The 18,799-nt window shown below is 40.2% G+C and overlaps 1 protein-coding gene across 1 annotated transcript in view; it reads left to right on the top strand.

The window, feature by feature from the left end:
* Positions 1 to 18,799, top strand: part of LOC140739323 (uncharacterized) — a 145,425-nt gene that overhangs the window by 89,953 nt on the left and 36,673 nt on the right. Inside the window, exons 8-9 of the mRNA XM_073067506.1 lie at positions 647 to 673; positions 2,713 to 2,811. Coding sequence (XP_072923607.1) covers positions 647 to 673; positions 2,713 to 2,811 — 126 coding nt within the window. The remainder of the gene's footprint in view (positions 1 to 646; positions 674 to 2,712; positions 2,812 to 18,799) is intronic.

Here is an 18,799-nt window from a genome sequence, read left to right as displayed (position 1 = left end):
ACATACTGATTGTCTGAAGAAGGCTACGTACAACACACTTGACAGAATAAAAAAACGGCATTATTCCATGAGTTTTTGTCAACACATTCTGCATCATTGCTTTATTGTTTGGTGTATGAAGATATAAATTTTCCCATTCCTTAACAACTACTGAGCTCACAGTCTCTCGGATTCAAAATCACTATATCTATCTCAAATTCTAAAAGGAAGGTTCCACACTTTTCCAGATTAAGTTCTACCTGGATTAGTTTTGCATGGTCCTTTAGTTTGTCCTTGTCATTTTGTGGTCCCATCTACATTGCTTACTCGAACTCTTAACTTCATGTATTCTTCCTTTTTATAATAAATACATATACAGTATATGCTTGAAAGCAGATGAGGCAATCCAGATCCCTCAGCAGCATTCATTAATTTCCCTTAAATCTGCTATTTGTTTCCTAATCAAGTGAAAGAAATGTTATTCTGCACATAATGTAACATTGTATCTGTGTCACTGGGCAGCAAGAAGGAAAACTTGTTTTATTTCCAAGTCCTAGCAGCCTCATCTTGTTGATGACAAATAATTAGCATAGAGTGTCCAGAAAGGATGGTTGAATGAGGAATTGAGTAAAATATGCATTAACCCACAGAAATTATTTTATTTTAGGGCCTTCCTGGATCAAAAGGAGAAAAGGTAGAATAATGTTTATTTTTTAAAAACCTCTTGGTTTATTCAGTGCTTTAAAATCTTGATATTTTTGTTTTCTAATAAAAATAAACAAGTTTCAATTTCAATGAATTTTTAAATATTCATCATTGAAATGCTTTTAGTATGATGATCCATTCTTGCTTAACGTTTTGGGATAAAATGTGCTACCAGTAGAGAAAAGATATTTAGCTGCTTATCTGTTAGTACGCCAGAAATAGATGATTTTTCAGAGAATGTCAGAATTGAACAGAAAAAGCTGGGAGAATTCTGCAATGTTGGACTGAACTTCAGACCTAACCTTTGCTCCCTTTCTGCTATACCATTGTTATGAAGAAAGGCTGTAGGATTCTCCATGTAGTCCAGCCAAGGTTAATTATTCAGCCTCACTCACATATTACCTGCTGAATACAATATTGCAACTTCAGTGAAGTTGCTGGTATAAATCAGCTGCTATATTTCCTGCATTGCAATGAAGCCTACATTTCATTGGGCTCTTTGGGTCATCTGGAAAGGAAAATCAAAACTTTTATTTAAATTCTATTTTTCCCCTTTCCCTTATTTTGCTATAATCATTAAAATAAGTTGCAATTATTTAGACAAATAAGATTAATCTTGACAAATAAATTCCTCTCAGACTTACAGCCGGGTACAATAATCGACTTTAACTGATGTTTCGATCCTTTTTCAAGATTCATCTTGTTTAATTTTTTTTAAGTTTTCAATAGATTAAATATTCTTGAAGTAACATTTGTCTCACCCAAGAATCAGGCACCATCATCTGCAGCAGGACAGGATATAACTGCCTAACCTTCACATTCATTGACATTACCATCAGCAAATTCCATCAACATCTAAGTGTGACTTGACAACTAGCCACTTGAGTGCTGTAGCTCCAAGAGCAGATTAAGTACTGATTTTGTAGTAAGTACTTCATCTGACTCCTGAAATTCTTTCTTCCATTTGAAAGATGGTAATCATAGTCAGATGATATTATCTTTACTAGTCTAGATAAGTACTTTCCAAAACACTCAAGAAACTCAAAAGCACCTAGACTGTAGCAGCCTGCTTGATCACTACTGCGTCCACCATCCTGAACATTCAGTCTCACTAACCCTGGGGTTTTGTTCTGCAGTGTGTACCATCACCAAAACGCGATGCATCAATGTACCTGTGCACAGTATCTTCAACAGGATGTCCCAGATATGCTACTTCTAGCAAGTGGGTGGACAAGGCCAGCAGGTGCAAGAAATGCTGCCACCTGGAAGTTTTCATTCAAGTCACACACTATCTTCACTTGGAAATATATTTCCAGTTGCTGGGTCAAATGCTAAAACACCCTACCCTTTTGTATTGTGGGAGTCAGCTTCATTTTAGAGACTCCGGTAGTTCACCGCCACCTTTTAAAGGACAATTGGAAAATACTAGATGTTAATGCCATCCAAGTCACAAGCGAATAAACACAAGTAGCCATTCATCCCACCACTAACTAAACTGTTCTTTCTCTTTCCCCACGGCTCATTTTTCCCTCCTTTGGCCATTCAGTCCTAGGGTTTTTACTATTACATCTGGTTGTACTACTTTTCCTAACCACAAAATGTTGCAGAACAAAAAGAATTGTACCATAGTGCCAGCATTGGTTGGTTACGAACATGTCTGCCACTTGTCCAGTCTCTCCATATGATTGACATCCATCATTACTGATTATATTCTAGCAAACCTCATCTTCGCTTAAGTGTAAAGGCCAGAATTAAATGCCACACTCCAGATGAACCCTAACTGATGTCTTTGCTTAATTTCCTTGCATTTGTACTTTAATCTTCAAATAATAAATCAAAGAGCCTCATTTCCTCTTTTAACAGCACTTCCATCTTGTCCTGCAAGATTCAAAGATTTGTGTGCATTATACCCCTAGGGTTCTCTTTAAAATATTATCGTTCAGCTCATGTTGCCTCTCCTTATTCTATTGCCCAATATGTAATACTTGTTTAGTGCTAATTCTTTACTAATTTTGTTTTGTTATGTAGGGTGATCAAGGTTACACTGGACCTGCTGGTCCTCCAGGTCCAACAGGTTCTGCAGGAGTCTCAGGAAAAGATGGCCCACGTGGATTTCCAGGAGCTCCCGTAAGGAAGTTTATTACCTGTCATGTGACACTGCAGATATAGACTATGAAGCACATTTTATGTAATTAATTTTCTTACTTGTCAGATTTCACTTTGAATGGTTAACAAATAATAACAATTTTGGGTGTTACATTTTCCTGACAGATGGTGACAAAAGCGACTGATAATTAACTAGTTACTACTTGAAACTTTTCCAATTTTGTAGTTCTGTGCAGTAAGTAGCCTATTTTGTGCCATTGCTGTAGACCAATTTTTCACATTTATCTATAGTCATTAAATAATAATTTTGACCAGTTTTGATAGGTGATGCATAGAATCCAGGTTATATAAGACATGAGTTCTAGGCCGGTAAATAACTGAAATGATTTTGCAACAGTTTTGTCTAACAAACCTAGGGAAAGTGGTTGGGGATTGGAGAGAGTGGTGCAGTGGTAGAAAGGTGAAGGATAAGTGCATTATGACAGCAAGGTATTATGCAGAAATTTGCATGATTTTGAAAAAGGATCTAGTGCTTTCCTGGTGTATATGACGAATAAACTCCTCTCTGGCTAGAAGCCTGAGAAGTGTTCATTTGGGCATGATGTTCTTTCTCTCACCCTTCAGTATCTGCTCATTAATAAAAAGGTATTTGTCTCTGTTAATGAATGCTCTAGCTGGTTTTCCGGCACCTGATACCAAAACGTGTGAGTCAATTTTGCTCTGGATGTGAGGCAGGCCTGCCATTGATACAATGGCTAAAGTTTTCTTGCATTAGTAGAGAAGGTGAACATTTAAGAACAGGTATTTTGGCAGTGATTTAAGGACTAGGGAGATGTAACTGTAATCCCTAAAATTATTTTGGGAAGACCAAATGGAGAAGATCTGCAAAGACTTAGGCTGTCACATATGGATGGCCCTGATCTCTGTGGGTAGAATGTCCCAAAAAGTTGCTGCAGGGACTGAAACTGTTTCCTTTGGCCCAACAGACTAATAGCTCTGCAATGAGTGCACCTCATCTGCCTTCCAACAGGGCTAGTGGCTGCTCTACACTGAGTCTTATCCTGCAAATCTTCCTTCATTCAAATTAACCCAGCAATAATGGAAGCAAACTGATGGTGAAAAGGCTAGAAAGTTAGAAATGTGTGAAATTGAGACAGCAAAGTCCCCTGGATAATCAGAACTACAAATAAATGTTGGTGATCCACTTGCCTGCAACTGGGTATCCATTATTTAGAGCCCAATACCCTAGTACTCAACTGCCCCTTTAGATTGTTCTTAGGTTGTCCTTTTGGCCTATGGCCAACACTTCTAAATCACAGAGCAGTCTGGTTGGGATGACAGCGTGCAGGCGTGTGCATCCCACGTACACTTCAGTTCAGATGATTGGGCAGAGTTAAAATCTGGTCTACTATAAATAGCATAATTTTAGACCATAAGACAGATGAGCAGAATTAAACCATTCAGCCCATCGATTCTACTCCATCATCTCATCATTGCCGCATATCCTATTCTCCTGCCCTCTCACCATAACCTTTCAGGCACTGACTAATCAAGAACCTAACAATCTCCACCTTAAATACACCCAATGACCTGGCCTCCACTGCTGCCTCTGGTAACAAATTCCACGGATTCACCACCATCTAGGATCCTCTTCATATCCTTTCTAAATGGGCGTCCCTCTATTTTGAGACTGTGTCCCCTAGTCCTAGACTTACCCCACCATAGGAAGCATTCTCCCCGGATCCACTCTCTCTAGGCCTTTCAACATTCGATAGGTTTAAATGAGGTTCTCCTCATTCTTTTAAATTACAGTGACTAAAGTCCCAAAGCCATCAATCGCTCCTCATACAATAAGCCTTTCACTCCCACAATTATTTTCTGAACCCCCTCCAATGTCAGCACATCCTTTCCAAATAAAGGGCCCAAAACTGCTCACAATACTCAAAGTGAGGCCTCGCCAGTGACTTATAATGCCTCAGCATTATGTCCTTGTGTTTATATTCTAGTCCTCCTTATGAGTGTTAACATTACATTTGTCTTCCTCTCCTCCAGCTCAACCTGTAATTTAACTTTTAGAGAATCCTGCATGCCTTGGATTTCTGAGTTTTCTCCTCATTTAGAAAACAGTCTATGTTTTTATTCCTTCTACCAAAGTGCATGACCATGCACTTCCTGACAATATATTCCGTCTGCTACAGCTTTGCCCATTCTCCTAATTTGTCCAAGTCTCTCTGCAGCCTCTCTGCTTCCTCAACACTACCCACCGCTCCACCTATCTTTGTATCATCCACAAACTTGGCCACAAAACCATCAATTCTGTCATCCAAATTATTGACATACAAGATAAAAAGAAGTGATCCCAACACCAACCAATGCAGAACACCACTAGTCACTAGCAGCTAATCAGAAAAAGCTCCCTTTATTCCCACACTTTGCCTCCTGCCAATCAGCCAATGCTTTATCCGTGCCAGTATCTTTCCTGTAGTACGTGGGCTCCTATCTTGTTAAGCAGACTCATGTGTTGCACCTTGTCAAACACCTTCTGAAAATCTAAATACACAACATTCACCGATTTTCTTTTGTCTATCCTGTTTGTTATTTCCTCAAAGAATTTGAACAGATTTGTCAAGCAAGGTTTTCCCTTAAAGAAACTATACTGACTTTGGCTTATTTTATCAAGTGCTTCCACATACCCCAAAACCACATCCCTAACAATCAACTCCCAACCAATGAGATCAGGCTAACTGGCCTACAACTTCCTTTCTTCTGCCTCCCTCCCTTCTTGAAAAGTGGAGTGAGCTTTGCAATTTTATGTCTTGCATGCCATACTGTATTTGTTTTCATGAACTTTCATTTCAGTAAGTCCACACATCTGAATCATATTTTACAGAGGCATCCTGCAGAAATGATATAATATAATTATCATCATGATCCTTTGGAAGTTTGTTAACTGAATGAAACAATCTGTTCTTGAAGGACTTGTTGACTGGTCACAGCAAAGCCTAAATTAAATACAGACTTGTTTGTTTTGTGGCTAATTCTATTTCCCTTCCAGCCTTCAAGACTATTTTGAAAGTTCTTGCAGAGGTATTGCAATTTTATTCAAAGCTGATTTGTAAAAGCCGTTGAATCAAACCAAACACGTACAATCTTTCAAGTTTATGCTTTGCAATGTAAGCACATTAAAACTGTGTTTATATGATTTTTCAAGTGTTGCAAATATTTAGCCTCCATTACAACTTTGTACTGTTTGCCTGTGACCTAAATTTCCCTAAACCTTTCCTACCCATGTACCTGTCCAAAAGCCTAGTATATGTTGCTATTGTACCTGCCTCAACCACTCCCTCTGACAGCTCGTTCCATATGCACCGACCCTCTGTGTAACAAAATTTTCCTTCAGGTCCATTTTAAATCTTTCCCTTCTTACATTAAAACTATGCCATCTAGTTCTTTTTTTATTCCCCAGTCTTTTGGAAAGGACTTATCTATGCCCCTCATGATTTTATACACCTCTATAAAGTCACCCATCAGTCTCATATGTTCCAAATAAAGTCCTAGCCTTCCCTATAGATCAGGCCATTGAGTCCTGGCAACATTCTCATAAATCTTCTTTGCACCCTTTTCAGCTCTGTGATGGTCATCAAAACTCTACACAATGTTCCAGGGCAGCCTGACCAACATCTTTTACCACAGCAACATAATATCCTATCTTTAATACTCAGTGCTCTGACTGAGGGAAGCCAGCATGCCGCGTTCTTCTTTCAACAATCTGTCTGCCAGTGATGGCACTTTCAACAAGCGAAGCACTTGTACTCCTAGATTCCTCTCCTATAACATTCCCCAGATCCCTACCATTCACTGTCAAAGTCCCACCCTGGTTTGACTTCAAAGATGCAACACCTTGCATTTATCTGAATTGAACTCTATGTGCCATTCCTCGGCCCACTTATATAGCTACCAAGATCAATTTTTGGTATCCTTCTTCACCGTCTATGACATCATCTATTTTAATGTCGTCTGCAAACCTGCGAGCATGACTTGTTAATCCTCATCCAAGTCACCTATATAAATAAAAAAAAAGCAATGAGCATAGAGCTGATCCCCGTGGCACATTACTAGTCTCAGGCCTCCAGTCTGAACAATAACCTTCCACCATCACCGTTGGTTTACTACCATAAAGTCAATTATGTATCCACTTAGCCAGCTCTCCCTGGATCCCCTGTGATCTAACATTCTAGACGAGCTTCCAAAGGGGACCTTGTTAAAGTTCTTGCTGAAGTCCATATAGATAATATCCACTGTCCCACTGTCCTGTCCTCACTAATCTGCTTAGTTGCCTCTTTCAGGAAATGCTCAACAGATTTGTGAGACACTATTTCCTCAATCTGGAGAGCGTGCCTTATGAGAATAGGTTGAGTAAACTTGCCCTGTTCTCCTTGGAGCAATGGAGGATAGGAGGTGACCTGACAGAGGTGTATAAGATGTTGAGAGGCATTGATCATGTGGATAGCCAGAGGCTTTTTTCCCAGGGCTGAAATGGCTAACACGAGGGGGCATAGTTTTAAGGTGCTTGGAAGTAGGTACAGAGGGGATGTCAGGGGTACATTTTTCACACAGAGAGTGGTAGGTGCGTGGAATGGGCTGCCAGTGATGGTGGTGGGGGCAGATACAGTAGGGTCTTTTAAGAAACTCTTGGATAGGTACATGGAGCTTAGAAAACTAGAGGGCTATGCAGTAGTGAATTTCTAGGCAGTTTCTAGAGTAGGTTACAGGGTCAGCACAACATTGTGGGCCGAAGGGCCTGTAATGTGCTGTAGATACCTACGTTCTATGTAGACACGACGCCATGCTGAATATCCACAATTAGTCCTTGTTCTAACCAAATGCGGGTAGATCCTGCTCCTCAGAATTGCCGCCAGAAACTTACCTGCCACTGATGTCAGGTTCATCAGCCTGTAGTTCCTTATTTTGACTTGGTTGTTCTTCTTAAACAATGGTACCTTATTAGCCACCCTCCAGTCATCCAAAAGGTCATTTGTGGTTAAAGCTGATGCAAACATCTGTGATAATTCTTCCCCAGTTTCTTCCTTAACTTCTCATCAGGTCTGAGGACGATCTGGTCGGGCCTTGGGGATTTATACACTTTAACGTGCCTTAAGACTGCCAATATCTTGTCTTTGCTCATTCATATCGGTGCAAGACATCATGGCTCTTTGCCTCAACTCCTTAACTTCCATGGTCTTTTCCATCGTAAAAACTGATGGAAAAATTCATTCATCTGATCTATCTTCTGCACCTGCACATCCATATAGAAATGCTGGTCCTTAGGGGCACCTACTCTCTCCCTAGCCACCCTCCTACACTCAATTTACCTGTGGAATCTCATGGGATTTTCCTTGACCTTGTCTTTGCACCCTGATGATTTCCCCCTTGGGTGTACGATTTCCTTCTAACTGTATGGATGAAGGTTTCAACAAGTTGGCTGGAATCTGAGTTGGGGCAGGGAGTGGAAATAGAAAGTCTTTGTCAAGTTGGATGGAAGTTTAGCTTGGAACAAGGTGGAATGCCAGAGTGCCTTAAACAGTGACCGAAGAGAGAATTTGTGCTAGAGACCAACCTGTGGATATTTAGCCAGGTGGCAATGCAGCCCATTCACAAATAATTCTGGGTGAAATAGTCCAAATTCACTGCAATAAGAAGTGTAAGAAATATAGAGCTGAGTTGCAGTTAACATGCATTGGGAAGCTACCAACATCAATGAATCGTTGTTGAAACTGTACAACAGCACTTGGGGTGGGGATCATTGTCAGGTGTTGAGGAGATATTAGGGCAGAAAATCAGAAGACTGTTCAAGGAGCACCTTAAAAAAGGAAAAATGAGCTTTAAAAAAAAACCCAGTTAGGTTCAGGCACAGAATTCCAGAGATCTGCATCAAAGCATGAGCACCTACAGAGGGGTAGCTTGAAGCTTATCCAAATGGATGGTTCATCATGATGTGCCTTGTGGATGGCGAGGGAGATAGGGAATATTTCCCACATGCTGCTGTAGTGGCAGTACGTGGTTGGTCTGTAACTTTCGTGGTTAATGGTATGCCCAATCCTTCCTCCAGGGGATTGTTGGTGTGAGGCGCAGAGATGTCAATATCAGAGGCTAATCACAAAGGTCTGATTAAGATTAAGATAAACCTTAGTTATATTAATTCTCCAGGTTTTTAAATATTCATGTCTCCTTCCAAATTGGCACACTTGTCTCAAAGCTAAACAACTACACTTTAGATTAGGGAACTGAAGAGTAGATAATCAGCAAATCAGGAAAAATGCACTGTAATTCCAATCCTGAATGAACATTCAAGGAAACTTGGATGGAATGTTAACTAATAGAATCACCAAATATGCTTTTTATTAAAAATGTATTAACCATAATTCTCCACATTGACTTTTGATCTCTCAATCTGTCTGATCAATGACCTTTCATTTATTTGCAATTTGCAAATGCAAATGCATTGCAGTCTCTCTGTAACTGTGACACTACCTTCTGCATTCTGCGTGTTTTCTTTCGCGCTAACGCAATGTCATTTTGCCTGAATGATCTGTCTAGATGGCATGTAAACAAAAGCATTTCACTGTATCTCAGTACATGTAACAATAATAAACATTACCAATCACAAACATCAAGATAAGCATTAGAATAAAACAAAACATCAAAAGAATTACGTACTTCAGAACATAACTTGCTCTGGTGCCTATCACGTCCGACAACACAGTTAACTCCAATGCTGTTGGAAGGGCATCAGCCTGAAATGTCGACTCTATTTCTCTCCACAGATGCTGCATGACTTGCTAAGTTCCTGCAGCATTTTGCTCTAGATTTCCAACATCTGCAGGATCTCTTGTGTTTATGGACACACAGTTAAATGGTTTTCTTTTGATTTTTTTTATATCGTTGTTAGATTTTATTTGTTTCACCCGTCACTTCTGCTTTGGTGTCTCAAAAGCCTCGGCTTTAACTTCATGGTTTTGCCCAGCAGAGCCAAATGCAGTTACTGATTGTGCATGGGTCTTAACTTTGTGTAATGAGCACCATTTTTCATTAGCTTTATGAATGTAAAATGGAGAATGTCTTATGTATTCTGTAGAGAGTTATGTCATCAACTGTTCTAAAGATACTTGTGAGTTTTAATTATCCTCCAAAATTTCATACTTAAGTCTAAAAATGTGCTTCAAATATAAGATATAAAACTCTAGAGGGAGGTACCAGAAGTTCACCAGACCAATACTTGAGTTGGCGATATTGTCTAATGAATTGAGATTAGATTTGCTGGTTAGAATTCAAAAGTATGAAAGAGGAACCAAATGAAAATTACAGAACTCTAAAATAGCTAGACATATCAGGATAAAACTAAAGGGCAATATTTGGGATATAATATATTATCTTGGACTAAAAATTACCTGAAAGCCTTCTGAGAATTCAGCGCTACATATCCACTGGTTTCCCTTCATGTATTCGATCAGTTTTAACCTCAAACAAAAACTCCAAAAAGATGCCGATGGTGATTGCCTTCCAGAAATCACTGTCTTATTTATTGAGAGAGCCAGCATGGTAACAGGACGTTCTAGCCCAATGAGCCCGTGCCACCCGAATTACTTCCATGTGACCAATTAACCTACTATCCTCGTGCCTTTGGAATTTGGGAGGAAATCAGGGTGCCCGGAGGAAATCCATGGGGTCAGGGGAAGAATGTACAGACAGATGTGGAGTTGAACCTGGGTCACTGTGCTGTAACAGCATCATACTAACCACTATGCTACCTTGCTGCCAAGTTGATTTGTCTATCTTGTTGCTATTTTCCAAGTGTTCTGTATACTCTTGCATGCCAATTTCCCACCAGTGATGGAGACTGATGAGCGCTCACCAATATAGCACTATATATCGACAGGCATCATGACACCACTGTTTATCCAAAAGTCTGATGGAAAGTGTGCTCCATCCCCTGTTCCACTGGGAGCCTGGTTGAGGGCTCGGCTGTTACCAGCTGCAATAGGAAGGTTAAGTGCTCTGATCACTGCAAGGCTCAGTGGAAGTGAGGCACTGAGGTAAGGTCCAAAGGCTGCCTGTGATCTGATCAAAAGGCGAGTCTCCTCAGGGTTGAGCTGTGGGCTCCGCGCTACACCCTGGTCAGCATGTGAGCGTGCGCTCCGTGCTTTGACAGAGCACCCTGATCCTGCGGTCTGCCTTGTAACCAGAATCATGGACCATTCAGAAATCTGATGGTGGAGGGGAAGAAACTGTTCCTAAAATGTTGAGTGTGCATCTTCAGGCTCCTGTACCTCTCCCTGATATTAGCAATGAGAAGAGGACGTGCCCTGGATGGTGACAGTCCTTAATAATGGATGCTGCCTTCTGAAGATTCCTTGATGTTGGGGAAGTTTGTACCCGTGATGGAGCTGGCTTGAGTCTGCAATCTCTGGCTGGATAAGATAGAAGCCGTGGCCTTGCCCTCCCTTTGTGCCGTTACACAGCTCACCCCAGTGACCACTGGTGAACATGTGACCAAAGTTTTCGGGCTCTGACTGCCTGCCCGACAGTGGCAGCCTCTGTACAGTGATCCAGTGGCTCACTGCGTTCCAAGCCTTGAGAGGATGAGGTCACTGTTTCACTGTGGCAGGAGCACTGGCAGAGGATTCATGCACTGGAGCACACAGCCAGTAAACATTTTCTGGAAGTATGAGTGAGGTGAGTATGTACCAATGGGTGCCTGTACTCTGTCAGGTTGTTCTTTAACTACAGCAGCCTGTTTCTTAGGAAGGAGTCATTTACTGTCAAAGCTTAGACTGATGCCAATATTTTCTTTCAGTTTCATTCCCTGTTTTATTAGCTACATATTTACCATCGCATGCGAATAGGAGTAGGTAGATATGATGCTCCTTTCCTAGAAGGACATACATTGCATTTTAAGGCAAGCTGGCAACCTCCATGGCAAACTTACACAGAAGCGTAAGTTACCAGGCCTATTCACAGTTTGCCGTGGTGTAACCTGAACCAGCAGTGGTGTATAAACCACTACATTCCTGTGGTAAAATGCCATTAACAGTGAATAGAAGATTGAACTGCCTTGTATTTCCTTGTGCAGGATTATTAAAAATGTGCAGTTGTCTCACTTTACTGGCTCTCTGTTTCTGAGCAATTCTGCCTAAGATTCCATTTCATGCTTCCTTACTCAGTCACATATTTTCCTGTTGTCCATGTGGTTTGCTTGCTGCAGCAATATTTGAAAAGTAATAGCAATCTTTAATATAGTTAATTTACTGTTTAATTTAATTTGCCCACTTATCCCTGAGTGACTGGTTCCTTCAAGAATGCTGGGGCAGTGAGCAAATCATTCCATAGCTTTGGCAGAGAGCTTGTGTTGAAAATTACAAGTACTCAGAATCACAAGATTGGTCTTGCCCAAGAAAGATGTTAAATTCACTTTTTATTGCCTCTTTAAATACCGTAAAAATTTTGCAATTTTGCCTTGTATGTATGCTGAATATTACTTTACAGACATTTTCCTTACATTCTTGCTACTTTATTCTGCTGAAAGATAAGTTCTGGAATCCCCCTTGCTTGCTATTCTTTCAATCCAACAGGACTTATCAGAATGTTTTTGATTTAATGAGTATTTAAAAAGTTCAGCTGCCCACAGTTAGCCTTTGTCATAATGAAATGTTTGTGCTTTTGGATCCAATGCAGCGATTTTCAGGTAAATAAAATGCAGCTGTGTAGAATTAGTCTGTATCTCTGAAATGTTTACTTGAGGAGTTCTCGCAATGAACTTACAGTAGTTTAGGGAGAATATGTTCAGAAATCAATTTAAAACAGGCGAGTGAAGCATAAAAGTACATTCTATAATATTCTATATTGTACCATAGGGTGGGCATTGCAATAAATTTTCCAACCATTTTTCTACTGTCTCAGCAATGGCACCTTATGTTACTATGTTTGACTACATAAGTCCAGCCTACAACATTAGGTTGGCAAACAGTGTGAGACTAAAATTAAGCTTTGTGTTCTGAACTAGAGGAACTGGAGAACAGAAGATGGTAACAGTAGTCCTTTTGTGAAAAGCAAAACCTGCAGCTTCACAGTGCTGTGGAAGCACTGGATGTCGTTGGCGGTGGGGAGAATGTGATTTACAAAGATTGACTCAGATGTGCTTCTAATTGAAAGCAAAAGGGCCATGAAATTTGGGATAATCACCAGCCAGGCTATCATGAAATACTAGTACATGCCATTCAAGCTACATTCCATGCATGCATTAAAGAGGCTGAGATTTGTTGTAGCAAGCATTCTGATAGCGTTTTCACGAGAAATTTTAAACAAAGGGATACAGAACCTGGGTTTGCAGTAGAAAGGATCAAGGCAAAGGATACAAGTGAACTATCCTACCATCGTAATGGCAGGGGCTTCCAACTCAGTAACGTGCATTATGCAGTTCTGTTCCTCCTACCTCACCACCTGCTATTGCACTGGTCCTCTATTCCCTTTTTGGAGTCAATAAAAAAAACCCTGCATTCCTGATTCATGAGTATTCTTAACTCACTTCACTGCAGATATAAGAACCATAAGATATAGGAGCAGAATTAGGCCATTTGGCCCATTGAGTCTGTTCTGCCATTTCATCATGGCTGATCCAATATCCCTCTCACTCCAATCTGCCTTCTCCGCATATCCCTTCATAACCTGATCAATCAAGAATCTATCAACCTCTGCCTTAAATATACATAAAGACCTGGCTTCCACAGCTTCCTGTGGCAAAGAATTCCACAGATTCACCACTTCTAGCTAAAGAAATTCGTCTGCATCTCCGTTCTAAAAGGATGGTCCTCTATCCTGAGGCTGTGTCCTCTGGTGTAAGGCTCTCCCACCAAAGAAAACATCCCCTCCACATCCACTTTATCAAGAACTTTCACCGTTCGACAGGTTTCAATGAGATCACCCCTCATTCTTCTGAATTCCAGTGAATACAGGCCAGAGCCATCAAATGCTCTTCATATGACAAGCCATCAAATCCTGGGATGATTTTCATGATCCTCCTTTGAACCCTCTCCGGTTTCAGTGCTTTCTTTCTAAAAGGGGCCCAAAACTGTTCACGATACTCCAAGTGAGGCCTCACCAGTGCTTTATAAAGTCTCAACATTACCTCCTTTCTTTTAGATAGATAGATAGATAGATAGATACTTTATTCATCCCCATGGGGAAATTCAACTTTTTTTCCAATGTCCCATACACTTGTTGTAGTCCTCTTGAAATGAATGCTACCATTGCATTTGCCTTCCTCACCACAAATACAACCTTCAAATTAACCTTTAGGGAATCCTGCACAATGACTCCCAAGTCCCCTTGTGCCTCAGTCTTTTGTATTTTTTTCTCCATTTAGAAAATAGTCAAGCCTTTCATTTCTTCTACCAGCCGTATACTTCCTGAAATTGTATTCCATTGCCACTTCTTTGCACAGTCTCCTAATCTATCCAAGTATCAGAATCAGGTTTAATATCACCAGAATATGTTGTGAAACTTAGTGATAGCAGTATATACTTACTGTATGATGCACCATCAATAACTCACTCTGAGACGTAAGAAGCAAGGTATCAGCTTTTATTGACTGGAAGAATGAACAACACTACATCCTGGAGAATGAGGCTGGGCAACAGGCCGCAGTCACCTTTATACAGGGGTCTGTGGGAGGAGCCACAGGAGCAGTCAGACAGGTATATCTAGTTCACCACACTGTAATTGATTTACATATATATACATATATGTGTATTAAACAGTTAAATTAAAAATAGTGCAAAAACAGAAGTAGTGAAAGGGTAGTGAGGTAGAAAAAGTGGGACGTCCCAGTAGCAACCCATTTTAATTCCACTTCCCATTTCCATCCAGCCATGTCAGTCCATGGCCTCCCCTGCTGTCACAATGAAGCCACACTCAGGTTGGAGGAGCAACACCTTATATTATATTCTGAGTAGCCTCCAACCTGATGACACGAACATCAATTCTCGAACTTCTGGTAATGCCCTCCCCTTCACCAGTCCCAATCCCTTTTACCCTCACTCACTTTATCACCTTACCTGCCCATCACCTCTCTCTGGTGCTCCTCCAACCTTTTCTCTCTTCCGTGGCCTCCTGTCCTCTCCTATCAGATTCTTCCTTCTCCAGCCCTGTATCTCTTTTACCAATCAACTTCCCAGCTCTTTACTTCACCCCTCCCACTCCCATTTCACCTGTCACCTTGTTTCTTCCTCCCCTCTTACTCTAACTCCTCACCTTTGTTTCTCTAGTCCCTGTGAAGAGTTTCAGCCAAAATGTCAACTGTTCTCTTTTCCATAGACGCAGTTAAGTTCCTCCAGCATTTTGTGTGTGTTGCTTGGATTTCCAGCACCTACAGATTTTTTCTTGTTTTTGATCATATTGTTATCACTTTCCACTAGGGTTCTTTTACCTTAAGCTCTCTAATCAATTCCAGTTCGTTACACAACAACCAATCCAGAGTAGCTGATCCCCAATGGACTCAACAAAAGCTGCTCTAAAAAGCCATCTCGTAGGCATTCTAGAAATTCCCCATCTCGTAGGTTTTCCCAGTCCACCTGCCATGATCAGTATTCCGAGTGGGAAGTGGAGACTTGGACAGAGTATCAGGCACTGGGGTGGAGGGATACAAGAACGGTGAGGGGATATTCGAGGTCAGGTCCAAAGAGAAATCAAAAGGCTGAGGCGAGAATGTGGATTGCAGGGAGAAGACAATTGAAATACGCTGGCAGGATGAGAACATCTGCTGTTCTATGACTCAAGATTGTGCATTGTCATTCAGCAGCACGCGAGTGCCAAGTGGGACAAAATGGTTGTTACTCTGGATCCAATGCAGCATAAAAAACAAAATAAACACAAAGAACTCAATAAAAACACAATAAATATGTAATATTAGCTTGTATGTCCATAAAGAGATGCTAGGTACAGGAGTATCTGTACATAAGGTGACTCTGATAGGAAATGATAAAGTCAGGGTCTGTTATGGTCTATATACACACACACACACACACACACATATTGTGTAGGAGGACTTTCTCATTTATTGAATGTGCCTCGTACTTGCTCACTCAGACAAAGCAATCTGATAGTGGAGAAAGTCTTAGTAGTGGACAGGGTGTGGGAATTGTCAAAATGGCTATATTGCATATGCAAATAAAATGCCCAAAGCTTCTTTCGGATCTGGACATGCCACGACCATTTGCCTTTCTTTCCCGTGTGGCAGTTGATGCCTTCTAGTTGAAAATCGGCACAGATTTCATGTTGCCATAGAATGCGAGTTAGTACATGAAATATAAAGCACTGAATAGACTATTTAGTATACTATGAGTCTGAATTTAATTTGACTCTGAAACTCCCTATGGTTAATCATTACTAATGTAAATAATCATAATAGATCTCTAATTGTGGTTTTCTGACTTGCAATTTGATAATTCACCACATTTTCTAATCAGTCCATTTGGAGTTGATAAATGGTGATGCTAAGGAATTTGAATCTTTTAAAGCTTGGATTGCATAAATTAAACTTATAAACTGCTTTACTTGTAAAGGCATTTCTAAGCTGTACATTTTTGGGCTGAACTTCAGATAATTATTTGTGTCTGAACACAGATTGTTTCCAATGTATACTGTATGTAGCATTAGCAGAAAGAATGATATGATTATTGTCAACTGAATCTAAATTGTGAAAATATGGAAACATTCTTGTCAGTAGCATTATTTATCTAAGCTTCTTTAAGCTGAGGTTGAATCCTAAAGGTACAAATAATTGAAAATTATAGCCATGTGTCTCTATTTGACTGTCTGCTCACAAAACCACATCCCAAATGAGAAGGCTAGAGTTTCAGGTAACCTGCAGTGACATTTCTGAAATTGGAGGATGTTTTTGGTGATTATGTTTTTTAAAAAATCCACTGCTAATTTAAGCAAGAAAATATAAATGTTATTTTGCTTCTGGCATGGGTCCACCCAGCATTCCGTTATTAGCAGTAGTAACTTGAGTCTTCATCCAGCCGCTCAATGGTCAACAGTGCAATAAGAATCAGACTATGAAGAGAAATAGCTTCTCAAAGTATGCAGACGAAGATTTAAATTAAAGAACCGATAGAGGTGAAATTAAAAATTGTGTGTTGGCCTTAAATACAATGATTCAGAAAGTCACCTTAAGTATTTCAAACAATCCCTTGAAATCTCACGCAACATGGGAATAGTGAAAGGAGAGTATATTTTAAGTAGCTTGAAATCCTTGCTGAACAGAAATGTTTTTCTACAGCAAATTGTTTGAAACATCCTGCAGAATATTCACACTGCAGTAAACTTTCCTTGTCATTTATAACATCATTAAGAAAACTGTTTTGCATCAGTATTAGGAAGGACAGGACCACACAGAAAGACTGAAGCAGTTGAATTAAAGCTGCACATTGATTTGGGTTGTGACAGTGAGGTGAATTCAGGGTTGCTAGATGGGGGGAAAATGGTTAAAATCATGAACAAGCCAGGCTGTAATGGTGACGAACTTGACAACAAGCAGTGGCTTAAAGTGGACCTATCTATAATGGTCTGAACACTGCACCAGATACCCTCCAACTTAACCAGAAAGGGTCTCAGTTACCCAGCCATTTGCAGTTAGGTTAATGAAGGGTGTTTGCACTCATGTGAAACTGTTCCAGATCGATATATATATTATGGAAAAGTTGCAGTTTTCCTGACTGGCCTATATTATGTCATTGGTGTGTGAGGCCAATGAAACTGATGGCCGATAACTATAACTAACTTGGACCATAATTAAGAACTGATCACCTAAAACTGTGAGTATTTCATATTTCATTCGGCCCTCATGGAATTCTGTTAATTTACATTTTCAGTTAATTTAGTCATGGGGTGAAATCCCTTTGGATAACAAGCAATTTTCTAATTATTTTAAAATGAAGACACACATCCCAAAAGGATGACTGCTATTCTGCTCAAGTTTGTGCTTGTAAATTGTTGGCATTATAACTGTGGCAGTTTTACTCAGTTCTTGCCTCATATCAGATTTACTAATGTGATTTCTAATTCCCAGCCCAGCAAGATTGTTCCAAAGAGGTCACAGTCAGAACTTTTAAAACTTTCTTTGGGTGGTGGTGGGGGAAGGGGGTTAAGGCTCATTTGTTTATCTGTGAATATGATTTAATATGGAAAATTTTTATACACAATGTCCAACAAACCATCCAAGATGAAGCTGAAGACGACTCTTTACAGCAACATTACACCTTATGCTAGATGTCAATCAATGTTGGGCACTGTATGTTCCCTAATCACCTTTGGTGACTTCCTAATTTTGATTACCTGCCTCAGTTGGGATTGCAAAGGGATGTCAGTCTAGTTGGTCAAATTCACTTCAGTTATTTTGTTAACACAGAAACGATCGTAAAATCAGCATTTGAACCAATTCTCCCCATTTCCCACCTCATAGTAGCTGCACTATATATCACATATCCCCAACCACTCGCCTTCCCAAAACCAAGGGTATTGATTTTGAAAATGAAGTGTTGGAACACCTGATTGTACATTTATAATCTTCCCCAGGAACAATATTCCAACCTATACTCTCCATCCTTCCATACTGTAGTCCTTATTCCACCAAAGATGGCAGAACTTTAAATCTTCAGTTCTCTCTCTGTTTTCAAAGACCTCTTCAACACATACTATTTCAATCACAATTTTGGTTTCATAAGAACATTAAAAATAGGAGCAGGAGTAGGCCATCCGGCCCATCAAGCCTGCCCCGCCATTCAATAAGATCATGGCTGATCTGTCCATAAACTCAGCTCCATCTACCTGCCTTTTCCCCATAACCCTTAATTCACGTACTATGTAAAAATCTATCTGTTTCTTAAATATATTTAGTGAGGAAGCCTCAACTACTTCCCTGGGCAGAGAATTCCACAGATTCACCACTCTC

Source organism: Hemitrygon akajei, chromosome 15 (assembly GCF_048418815.1).
Source record: "Hemitrygon akajei chromosome 15, sHemAka1.3, whole genome shotgun sequence".
NCBI lineage: Eukaryota > Metazoa > Chordata > Chondrichthyes > Myliobatiformes > Dasyatidae > Hemitrygon > Hemitrygon akajei.
This window is presented reverse-complemented; position numbering and strand designations above follow the sequence as displayed.